Here is a 12,615-nt window from a genome sequence, read left to right as displayed (position 1 = left end):
GGCACACAGCCCATTCATTTCATTGGCACACAGCCCATTCATTTCATTGGCACACAGCCCATTCATTTCATTGGCACACAGCCCATTTCATCTCATTACTGACACATGTATTCATTCTGAATGCAGGGTGGTTCCCGCAGTGTGCGAGGGTATGGCTCCACCATGGCACGGGATTGGTATGCTGGGCTGCCGGAGGGCGTCCGGGATTTGATAGATGCGGCAGGGTTCGGGCCCTTTTGCGTCGGGTTGTCACGCTGTCCTGCCAGGAGGACATTGATGGCAGCTTTGGTAGAGAGATGGTGGGACACCACCAATTCCTTTCATTTCTCTGCTACCGGGGACATGACCATGACCCCTTTTGACTTTGCTGTATTGACCGGCCTTGATGTCGGAGGTTGGCCCATCCCCTATGATGAGGATATGGGCGAGTGGGAGGCTGCCTGGATGTATTTGTTGGGGGCTCGCCCACCTGTTGATAGGGTTTCAGGGAGAGTCAGATACACTTGGTTCTCTTCCCATTTTCGGCGGGCAGAGATGGTGCCCGAGACTCCCGAGGAGACAGAGCAGTATGCTCGTGGCTTCCTGATGTTCCTCTTCGGGACTACCCTGTTCGCCGACAGAGGGAACACCATTGGGCTATACCTGTTGAGCGCTCTGGTTGACCTATCACAGGTCAGTAGATATGATTGGGGTGGCGCTGGCCTGGCTACCCTCTACTTTTACATGAGCGCGACCTCCCGCGGGCGGGGCGATTTGCTTGGTGGCTACTGGAGAGCTTGGGAGGTATTTTCTGTCCCCTCGATTTACATTTCTGCTCTTCATTACTTGTACATTGCACACACAGCGCACTTTTACAGTCTGCATTTTGATCTCAGCATTTCGTACTTATATTCTGTACTGCTTTTCTCAGCTATGGGCTTATGTATACTTCCCATCGTTAGCCCCAGAGCTGGAGATGGTGGGGATTCCTGTGACCCCATATTCATTGATATTTGAGGGCCCGCACCGGGCGAGGCCTCGAGAGACCCTGGTTCGCCTGCGGCAGTACTTCGACACCGTGCGACATTCAGAGGTACTTCAGAACTTTCAGTTCTTTTCATTTTCATCTTTGACTTGCTCTGTACATTCTCGTTTTCTGATTGGTTTATACATTTATCATCCACAGATTACTTGGCAGCCTTGGGCACCCCTGGGTGATGATCTCCTACTTCAGTATACCGGAGCGTCAGGCATCTCCAGGTATAGGGTCCTGCTCGAAGGGCCAGTTGGCAGAGTCTGGTTCCTAGGGGAGCGCTTTCTGCGCCAGGTACGGGGATATCTTTCTCAGGATGTTCCCGCGGTACCTCCAGCTAGTATGCGGACTGCTGACAGGCTCTCTTACTCAGAGGTAGTCGGCGCCATGCTGGGCAGCGATGCTTTGCTATATGTCGCGGAGGGGGACTACGCCACCTACCGTCACATATACTTGATGCCTCTATTGACAGAAGCTCGTATTCCGATGATGAGACCTGCCGGTATGTCATCCTCGGACTAGGCTCAGGCTCGAGCTACAGACATCCCTTCTTCTAGCAGGGCTGGCACATCTAGAGGTGGGAGTAGACCGTTTCCTCCGACCCCGTCGATTCATCCTCATCTGGGATGGCCAGATATGCCTACTGAGTTGATGGCATGGCAGTATGGGGCCAGCTCTCCGACCCCGATCCCACTAGAGCCTCCGATGCCCAGTGATCGATATGCCATTGACCCGGACTCACCGCCGGTATGCTCCACTTTTCATTCATCATTCAGATGTTTAGACACTCTTCTGTTTACTGATGATTATGAGCTCATTTTTGCAGCCATCGCGAGGGTACATAGAGGAGGTGGTTGGGCTGGTGGCCACACTCGAGGGCATGGTCCTGCGCAGGGAGGCACAGTTGTCCGTCGCAGGCATTCAGGTACCCTTCAGTTTTCTGGCATTTATCATACTTCTGATGACATGCTGATTTCCACTGCATCGATTGACTACTTGTGTAGAACACATCTGCCACACACCTCACTTGTGCACTGTATTTACATGCACCCACTTCATGTAGCTTTTGCTTGTATCTACGTCTGATGTACATATTTGGACTGATGTATTTGAATTGAACTCTTTGTTTTCAGATGCCTTCCTGGTCCGGTCAGCCGCAGGCCAGGCCACCTGGGCCTCATTGGGGAGCTGGGCCATCTGAGCCTTTTCAGGGGGCGGGGTCATCTCGGCCTTCCCGAGGAGTCGGGCCATCTAGGCCTTATCGAGGAGCTCGAGGAGGGCCTGTCCGCAGACGCAGGGCTCATGTTGTGGAGGTGGAGTCTGATGAGGAGGAGGAGGAGGCTACCGACCGTCAGTTCGAGACATCTGTTAAGGAGGGAGGCTCCGGTTTTGGCTCGGGGAACAGAGGCGAGGCTGAGGAGGACCCTGAGGATGACGGCTCCGACTCAGATGATGGTGTGGAGGCCGTCCCGCAAAAGAGGACCAGGCGTGCTTCTCGTTCCCGTTCCCGAGGATTTTGATGCTGCTATTTCCTGCTTTATTTTTCTTTTTGCTAGTAGTTTGTAGCACTTTGCACATTGTTAGGCAGTTTTATTTTTTTTGTAAAACTTGTACCTTTGTTTGTTGTAAAGCATGATGAAATGAAATAGCTTTTGAAAAGGTGTTTGTATTTTGAACTTTTAGCATCGTATCGCATCATTTTATTTCGCGTGAGAATGAAATTGAATAGTAATGCGCATTGTGTAATCACCAAGTCAGGTAGTGAACCGACGCAACAAACTAAACAAACTCAACTTACTAAGATATAACAGGACCTTAGAAAGTTTTACAACTCGATAAGCAAAATGCAACACTGTAAATAAAACAAGACTGTAACAAAGATTGCTTAAACAGAGAGCAATGACTCAAAAACACGAAACACGTCCACTCGACAAACAACTCGATAAGCAAAAACAACAACTCGATAAACAAGACTCAACAACAACAAAGTGTATTTTTGACGATCTGGGCATCGGAACGCGTCTGAAATGAAGGCCTTCGACTCTCCCGTTGCATGGAAATGCTTGGAGTTCTCCTTCGAAGAGTAAAACAGGACCGAGGAGACACACTGCAGCATTGCCAGCCATCCCTGGGAGCTGGCCGGCCATTTTTGCAAAAAGTGAATGGCTGGCCAGCCATTTCTGCAGAAAGTAAATAGCTGGCCAGCCAGAAAAAGTAGCTGGCCGGCCATTCAGTCCTGCAGCCACCAGGCTTTTGACACGTGTTCCCATGAATAGTGTTTTTCCTTCTATAAAAGCCTCAACTTCGGGAACATTCATTTTATCTTAGTTTTAGCCAAAGATGGAGGCGTTTCTCGCAGAAAATGTCACATCTTGGATTTCTTCTTTAGATGGCTCGGAAAAGCTAAATTTCCGGGGTTTCGGCTTGAATGCACTATTCACGTTGAGCCGTACTCCGCTACAACTTCCTTTTCTCCATGCCGCGGCAAGGTTCTGGAATCCAGTGACGCATGTTTTTAGCTTTAGCGGCCAAGAGATGTGCCCCACTTTTGAAGATTTTCAGATTTTGATGGAGTCCGAGTGCTCTGAAGTGATCTTGCCCCAGCTCCGTTTTGGTCACGCCCAGGCTTTAGGGCGGATGTGTGGGCTGACAGCGCATGACGCTCGATCTCTGATCTGCAGTGGAGAGCTGGACATCCTCGGCTTGATCCATCGTTTCTCCGACGCTGGTGACCGCAGTAACCATTATTGGCAGGGTTTCCGACAACACGCCCTCTGCTTGTGTATGTTGTCTCACTTTCTGCTTTCCTCGGGCTTCGGCGGGGCTAGCATTCGCCTGATTGAAGTCACCCAAGGTTTGAGAGAAGGAAAGAGCTGTATTGCCATGACTTTGGCCGAGACATTGATGGGTTTAGATTCTGTCTATCGCCGGGAGGCGACTAGGTTTGCTGGGAGTCCGCTGCTATTGCAGGTAATGTTTCCCATCCAACCTTACATATATATTTGCTCACATCACTCGACCCTCAGGCTCGATTTTTCTCTCAAAACCTTTGTCTTACTTTTCTCTCATCATACATCTCTCTATTCTTTATTCTCTCATTTTCCATCCCTCCCCTAGGTATGGTTAATGGATAAGTTGCAGGTTGTGGACTCTTGCCCGGCTTATTCAGCTCGAGGCTACTTCTTTCGGCAGCGCCTAGTCAATGCTCTTGACGAAAGGTGGTGGTTCGATTGGATGTGCAATTTGTCCGCAGACGGTATTGCTTGGCGTTGCCCTTGGCTCAACCTCCCGGCGATGAGCTACAGTATGTCCCGGCTGATTGGGATCCAATTGATTGGCCTAACCTACTGCGTATTCTATTTTCCGTTTCGGTTCCTGCGTCAGTTTGGTCATGATCAGACCTGCCCACCGGAGGGGATTGAGTACCCAGCTGCTTTCCCGGTCCGGGGTGCACAGCTTGCCCGATATGCCACGGCATGGAGGACTAGAGAGCTTCTGGCCCCTGCTTCCACTTTCAGTTGTACCTTGTCCGATGAGTGCGTGGATTGGCTCAATGAGGAGGCACAGGTTGGGCCCAGCTTGGCATCAGATGCTCCGTCCAGCTCTGGGAGGGGACACAGAGATACTTGATTCAACTATGCCCCGAATTTATTGCTTATTTAGCATTTTCAAGTTTTCTTTATAAATGTACTAAAATAAGCAACCTCGATTGTAATGCAAGAGCAGGAGAACTCTATTTTGAAATCAATGAAATTGAAAGTTATGGTACTGAAAATTTTCCGCTTTTGGTCCAAAAAATGGTCTAAGTCGTAAAAAGATTGATTTGAACAAAGTCAACTTTTATTAAAACTTTTCAAAACTATTTTCGATGTGGATCAGAACTGGACATGCCGAAAATCTGTCACTGAAATGCACAACCCCAGATCCCTGCAACTGGAAAGTTGCCCCTAGTCTGAGTAACTTTGCATCGTCGCGGCAACGGAAAGTTGCCCCTAGTCTGAACAGCACTGTACCGGAGATCACGATAAATGCTGATGGATAGAGATGACTGAGATGATCAAAATGGACAGAGTTGATCGGGGAAAGATTTATGGCTGAACTTCAAGATGAAGCTGCCTACGTATCCCAAGGATGGGAATCAAGCCTTACGTAGTTCAGGCTTGGGTTCACTCGAGTATTTTCACTCTCCTTTTGCGCTCTAACTTTTGCCAAGGCCGCCCTTTGCGGGTTTTCAACCTTGCGAGCTCAGTTTTTTATATTTTCTAATAATTTTTTTTTGTGCTCTGAATTTTGCCTAGGTCGCCCTTTCGGGTTTTCGGCCTAGCGAGCCCCTCAAGGATAGTATTTCTTCAACTTGTCCATATTGATCGGTTGTGAGAACCCCAAGCCATCTAGATCCATCAGAACCACAGCTCCACCTGACCAGATAGCTTTGATGATGTAAGGACCAGTCCAATTAGGTTTGAACTTGCCCCTTGGGTCGTGGATGGGAGCTCGGTTGTCTTTGAGCACCAAATCTCCTTCTTTCAGATTCCTAGACTTAACCTTCTTGTTGAAAGCCCGGGCAATTCTGCGTTAATAGCCTTGGATGTGGTACAGTGCTTTCAGTCTTCTTTCATCAAAGAGCATGAGTTCTTCGAATCTGCTTTGCTGCCAATCTGTTTCGGCTATCTGGCATTCAGCCAATACTCGTAATGATGGGACCTCAATCTCAATGGGTAGAACAGCCTCCATTCCATAGACCAATGAATATGGAGTTGCTCCAGTAGAAGTTCTGATTGAAGTCCTGTAGCCCCACAAAGCAAATGGCAGCTTGTCTGGCCAATCTCGATAGGTTTCCACCATCTTCTGTAGTATATGCTTGATATTCTTGTTGGCGGCCTCAACCGCTCCGTTGGTCTGTGGCCTGTATGTAGATGACTTATGAAAAGCCACATTGTATTTCTCCAACAAGTCTATCACTTCTTTCTTGAAGTGGGAACCATTGTCTGAAATTATTTCGTTTGGCACCCCGTAGCGACAGATGATGTTGTTTCTGATGAATTTTGCGACATGCGATGCCTTCAACACCGCGTATGATTGGGCCTCGACCCACTTTGTAAAATAATCTATCGCTACCAGGATAAACTCATGCCCGTTTGACCCCTTCGGGGTAACAGCTCCGATCACATCAATTCCCCAGACTGAAAACGGCCACGGCGAAGTCATGTTGTACAGCTTTGACGGCGGGATGTTCATGCGATTTGCATGGATTTGACATTTGTGGCATCGCCGAACAAAACCAATGCAATCCTCCTCCATGGTTGACCAGTAGTAGCCCTGTCTGAGGATCTTTCTGGCCAGCATTACTCCATTCATGTGTGCACCGCACTCCCCCCCATGGATGGCTTCCATCAGGCGTTTTGACTCTTCGGCTTCTACACAGAGCTTATGCATTCCCAAATGACCCCTTTTGTACAAATTTCCCCCGCAGATAACGAATTGAGCAGCCATTCTTCTGATAGCCCTCTTATCTTTGGCATTTGCCCCTAGTGGATATGTCTCCTTTTCCAAGAAGTTCCAGATGTCGTAGTACCAGGGGTTGCCGTCTTGAACCTCATCTATGGCGGAAATCGACTCGTATGCTGGCGCAAACTTCTGATCAATAATGACTGGACGCATCCGGACTCCGGACGGAATGTCTATCATAGAAGATAGAGTTGCTAGTGAATCTGCAAACCTGTTGTTCTCTCTTACGAGGTAGGTGAAATTTAGCTTCTCAAACCGAGGAATTAACAAATCCAAGGCTTGGTGGTAGATTATCATCCTTTCCTCCTTGACCTTCCAATCCCCTTTTTCTTGAGACACAACAAGGTTCGAGTCCCCAATGACGTCCACTCGTCTTGCCCCTAGTTCCAGGGCTGCTTCCAGGCCAGCAATACATGCCTCATACTCTGCTTCATTGTTGGAAACTTTGAACCGGAGCTTGAATGCTAAAGGGATACGGGAATCATCAGGCGCTATCAGCAACACCCCTATCCCATACCCATACTGGTTTGACGCTCCGTCAAAGTACATTGTCCAAGTTTTATCTTCGACGTGCAGAATGGCTTCATCTGGGAATAGATACTCAACCGCTTCATCCCCCTCAACCGGGTGGTCGGCAAGGAACTCCGCTATCGCTCTGCCTTTTACTGACTTGCGCGTTACATACTTCAAATCAAATTCGGAGAGCAACAGCAGCCAGCGAGCTAGCCTACCCGTAAGTGCTGGTTTCTCGAAAAGATATTTGATGGGATCCAAACGCGAAACCAACATTACTGAGTGGGCTAACAGGTAATGCCGCAGCTTCCTGGTTGCCCATACCAAGGCCAAACAAGCCTTCTCCAGCGGCGTATAGCGGGTCTCGTAATCTAGCATCTTTTTGCTCAGATAGTATATGGCCCTTTCCACTTTGTCTTCTGATTCCTGCGCGAGCATGCAGCCCATGGTAGTCTCAGTTACCGAAAGGTACAGTATCAACGGTCTCCCCGGCTCTGGCGGTGACAACACGGGTGGGTTCTGTAGATACTCCTTGATCTGCTCAAAAGCTACTTGACATCGGTCGTCCCACTGGAATTTCTTTCCTTTCTTCAGGAGGCCAAAAAGTGGTTCACAAGTCAAGGTTAATTTAGAAATAAACCGTCTTATGAATTGCACTTTACCCAGAAAGCCTCGCACCTCCTTTTCAGTCCTTGGTGGTGGCATTTCTAAGATGGCCTTGATTTTGGAAGGGTCGACCTCAATGCCCCTTTGCGTGATCAGAAACCCTAGCATCTTCCCTGCTGTAACACCAAACGTGCATTTCTGGGGATTCAGTCGCAGCCGAAACTCTTTGATCCGTTGAAAGAATTTTTGTAAGGCGGTGTAGTGGCCCTCTCTATCTTTGGACTTGACAATCATGTCGTCCACATACACCTCGACCTCCTTATGGATCATATCATGCAATATTGTAGTCGCTGCCCGTTGATACATAGCTCCAGCATTTTTCAACCCGAATGGCATCACTCTATAACAATATGTCCCCCACGGGGTAGTGAACGCAGTCTTCTCCCGGTCTTCGGGTGCCATCACTATCTGATTATAGCCTGAGAAACCATCCATAAACGAAAGCAAGGCGTGTCCTGCCGTGAAATCCACCAATTCGTCGATGTGCGGCAAGGGGAAGTCGTCCTTCGGACTGGCCCTGTTCAAATCTCTGAAGTCTACACAGACCCGAATTCTGCCATCCTTCTTTGGCACCGGAACTATGTTGGCCAACCAAGTTGGATATTCAGATACTAGCAGGAACCCTGCGTCAATTTGTTTGGTGACCTCTTCCTTAATCTTGAGGGCCCAGTCCGGGCGAATCCTTCTGAGTTTCTGTTTGACAGGGCGGGCCTCTGGATCAAGGGGGATCCGGTGCTGTACAATCTCAGGATCGATTCCAGGCATGTCTTCATAGGACCACGCGAAAACATCTTTGAAATCTTTTAATAAAGCGACTAAGCGCTCGCGCTCCTCTGAAGACAACGTGGACCCGATCTGGACCAGCCGCGGGTCCTTCTCAGTACCAACATTCACAGTAGTGATTTCATCCATTAAAGGTTTAACGAATCTTTCCTGCTCTTGATTGATTAATCGTTGCAAAACTGGAGGAATTTCTTCCTCGTTGTTCTCATCAAAATTTTGAAAATCCTGATTTAAGCAATAAATCAAAGGCACAGAAAAATACTCGGAAACCACATCCACATCATTCTCATTAAATACTTCCAAGCCGTCAGATTCCTCTGTTACAACAGACTCAAAAGAAAATGAAAAAGACGACCTAGACAGGACTGTGGTATCCGGGTTATCACTCCCAGGAATACCGGACTCAGACTCAGTCGAGCTGGAATCTGATTCCGACGCAGAAGATTCGGTAGAATCAGATTCCGGCTCACTACCTGACCCGGAACTGCTAGATAAAAAGCCTTCTTCATATTGCCAGATGAGAGAAGGTGCGATAGATGCATCCAAGATCGGCGCTGGAAAGCCCGCAGCTATTTCATCTCCAATCACAGAAACCAAAGAGTTATCCCCCAAGCACTCTTGGCCGATCGGAGGATCTGATAGTAGACTCGCCAGTGCTACCCCCATTTCAAGCTCTGTGCTCTCAGGATCCACTGCTTCACACTGCTCAACCTCAGTTGGTGGGTCTGTCTGCGCTTCGGCAACGTCATCCCCAGAGAATTGTATGTCGAAGAAGATTTCAAAACCAGGCACGCGCTTCCCCTCCGCGTTTTTCCATGGCTCCGGGAAGCCGCAGAATGGAAAATCTTCCCCCTCCCGGACGAAACGTCCGTTTAGGGTACCCCAGATGGGCCTGTGCATTAAATCAAATGGCTTCCCGACCTTCTTTGCTCTGGCCCTTCCGGCCATTTCTTTCCCTTTCCTTACCCAATCCTCCTTGGTGGGCAGATAACCCAGTCCAAAGGCGTGGGGGTTGTGCGGCACTTCGGCCAATACTGAAACGCCTTTCCGGCCGCTTCTCCCTAATCCCATCCCAGGGGTATGCTTTAGCTTGTTCATGAGATATATGGATTGTGCACTAACATACATGCCCTCATTCGCAGCCATGACATTCTGCACCACTTGAGCCTCGGCCAAAGTGAACCCCGACAAAAACACATCCTCCGTGCCGTGCTCGATCTCCAAGACAGGTGTGGACACTTCCGGCGGCGGATGGATTGATGAATTCCCAAAAACGATCGCTACCCCTTTCCCGTGAGGGTACTTTAGCATCTGATGTAGAGTGGAAGAGACTGCTTTGACTTGGTGCAACCACGGTCGCCTCAAAAGTAGGTTAAAGGTTGCAGGAACGTCCAAGATATGAAATTCGATGCTGTGTTGTCCTGGACCAACCTTAGTTTGAATTTTAACAGTCCCCATCACTTCTCTGCTGGTATTGTCATATGCCCTGATCACTTGGGTGGTTGGAATGAAGTCCGCGGGTTTTAACCCGATTGCATATGCCGTTCTGGTTGGGCAGACATTAATCGCAGACCCGGTATCAACAAGTACCACCGGTATCCACTTATCTCTACATTCCACAGAGATGTAGAGAGGCTTGTTATGATTTGTGCCTTCAGGCGGTAGCTCCTTGTCCGAAAAAGTTAATGCCGGGGAACCTCCTCCCGGAAAAACCAGCCCAACCAGCTGTTCAGGCGTGGTGTCTATGGAAAGTTTCGACTTGTCCATGGCAGATAGGACAGCTTCTCTGTGCACTCGTGATGCCATTAGCAATCCCCAGATGGAGATGTCTGCTTGTATTTTCTTTAACTGTTTCAGCACAGCTTCAACCTCAATCTGCTTCTCCTTCTGTCTCTCCGCTTCTCTGTCTTTCCCGGATGCTTCGGGTTGGTCTAGGTGTGGGGGCTTGAAGTACCGCCCACTTCTCGTCATGTGGTCCACTTCATCAAGATACCAAGTATCATCTGGCTGGCCATTTCCCCAGTCTTCATCGGTGTGGGCAAGACACAAATCGTCATCTTCCCACCACATTCCGCTGGCAGCCAACAGACATCTGTCCGGCTCCAGTCTACTCGCACTCTCAGTGCTCTCTGTCCAAATGCTCGCAGCATTGTCTGTCTTTGTGCACACAGCACTTTCGGTCCCCTCCGGGCCCTTCGCCTTTCTGGCTCTCTCAGCTTCCTCAAACTTTCCATGTTCCAACTGCGTCAGTACAGTTGTTTGTTCAACAGTTCCCACATCCGTAATGCCCATGTCCTGAGCGGAATTCTTAACACCGGCGCTCTCCGGCGATACAACTTGATTTTCGGCCGTTCCGGCCACAACTGATGTTTCTGCCCCTGCCGGGTTCTGTTCTGGTTGGGCTTCCCCCACTGCATCCGATTGATCTTCAAGCCATCCAGTGGCCTCCTCTGATCCCTCATAATCATTCCAGTTAATGGATGCATCCTCCAGCTCCTGATCATCGAGAAATTGCAAGTTAGCAAAATCCTCTTCTACGGTTGTCGGCTCATCTGTCCATAGCCCAGATCCATCCCCCCGGATCATGCATAGTTCTCCTGTCTCTGGCAATTCTACACTTAGCCCAATTCGGCTCGTTGATAGGATGTACTTGCTTGGATCATAGGTTCCCTCAGCAAAATTCTGTCCAGTCCCAGATTCAACAATCTCATTTCCTCTCAAAATCTGCCCTGCCCTGTCTTCGACGGTCACCACCATTGGTTCTGTTTGGGTTTTGGAGATGTCCATAATGCACAAGAAATCAGTGCAATCGGGAAGGAGCACCTCTGGCTTGGGTAGGTGGGTGGGAGTAATGTAGATACTAGGATCGTAAGACGCGACCCCAGTCTGGATAAAGTTAATTCTTTTGGGAGGAGGAGCTTGGTTATGTGATGGGAGAGGGTTGGTTGTAACATTGGGTTGGTCGGGAGGTGCAATCACCTGTTTGTCAATAAGATCTTGGATCTCATGACGCAGTCTGTAACAACGGTCGGTGTCATGACCGTGTTGTTGGTGGTATGCACAGTATTTTGACGGGTCATATGAGGGGGGAAGTGGATTTGGTAATGGCTTTGGTTCTAGGGGTTTTAAATGATTCTTTCTGATCAGTATTCCTAGAACTTTGGTTAGAGGCATATATAGTGGAGTAAAGGTTCTTTGGCCTCGTGGTTGGAATCGGTTGTTGGCTTGTATGTTGCTTCCGGACGCGCCGGAGAATGGTGTGGCAGTCATAGGTCTTGGAGGGGGAGGGGGAGCGGTGGTGACCATACCAACTTCCGAGGCTCTCGTATTTGCAGCGCCGCTCGGGCCTGCATTGTTATTGCGATTGAAGGTCCTCCTCGGTTGTTCTCTGTCCTGGTCAAACAGTCCTTGCCTCATAGCATCTTCTATTTGCACCCCCATATCATGTAAATCTGCGAAAGTAGGGAAGGGGACGACAATCATTCTTTGCATTAACTTCGGGTGGAGATTGCGCACAATCATCCGAATTTGATCCCTGTCAGTAGGCCTTAAAGTCATCGTCGACGCCTTGGCCCTCCATCGGATCACAAAGTCCGAGAAAGATTCCTTGGGCTCTTGCCTCGTCGTTTCAAGATCACGGGTTGTGATCTCGATCTGAGTGTTGTATGAATATTGTGTGACAAAGGCCTCAGCCATCTCGTCCCAATTCTTCTTCACCTCATCCGATAATCTTGCGTACCAATGGGAGGCCACACCCGACAGGGTTCGGCCGAATAGTGAGAGCTTCTGTTGTCGTGTTAGGCCCATTGGCCGCAAGACATCCGCAAACAGTCGGATATGGACCATGGGGTCACCAGTCCCATCAAAACGGTCGATTTGTGGCATTTTGAACCTGTCGGGGAGTGTTACGGCCTCCTCGGTATATCCGTCTCCGATATCCGGCATAGCCTTGGCCCCTTGGGATTTTTTGAAGAGCTTCTCCAATTTGCTCAATTTCAGAGCCGTATGATCAACCTCGACCTCGGATGGAGAGTCCGGGTGATTGGATGTATGGACCTTGGACAGTTGTGGTGGAATCGGGGACGGTGCTGGCCCCGTTGGAAGACTCGTGTCCTCTTGTAAATTTTGGACAA

At 49.1% G+C, this 12,615-nt stretch overlaps 1 protein-coding gene across 1 annotated transcript; it reads left to right on the top strand.

Annotated features, from left to right (window-relative positions):
• The first annotated feature begins 1,539 nt into the window (after positions 1-1,539).
• LOC145790031 (uncharacterized) lies at positions 1,540-2,605 on the top strand. The gene is made up of 3 exons (XM_082867908.1): positions 1,540-1,759; positions 1,839-1,937; positions 2,146-2,605. The coding sequence occupies exons 1-3, from the start codon at positions 1,649-1,651 to the stop codon at positions 2,530-2,532; spliced, it is 597 nt and encodes a 198-aa protein (XP_082724034.1). The 5' UTR covers positions 1,540-1,648; the 3' UTR covers positions 2,533-2,605.
• Positions 2,606-12,615: the final 10,010 nt, after the last annotated feature.

This window comes from Camellia sinensis, chromosome 5 (genome assembly GCF_055761805.1).
Source record: "Camellia sinensis isolate YWXY chromosome 5, ASM5576180v1, whole genome shotgun sequence".
NCBI lineage: Eukaryota > Viridiplantae > Streptophyta > Magnoliopsida > Ericales > Theaceae > Camellia > Camellia sinensis.
This window is presented reverse-complemented; position numbering and strand designations above follow the sequence as displayed.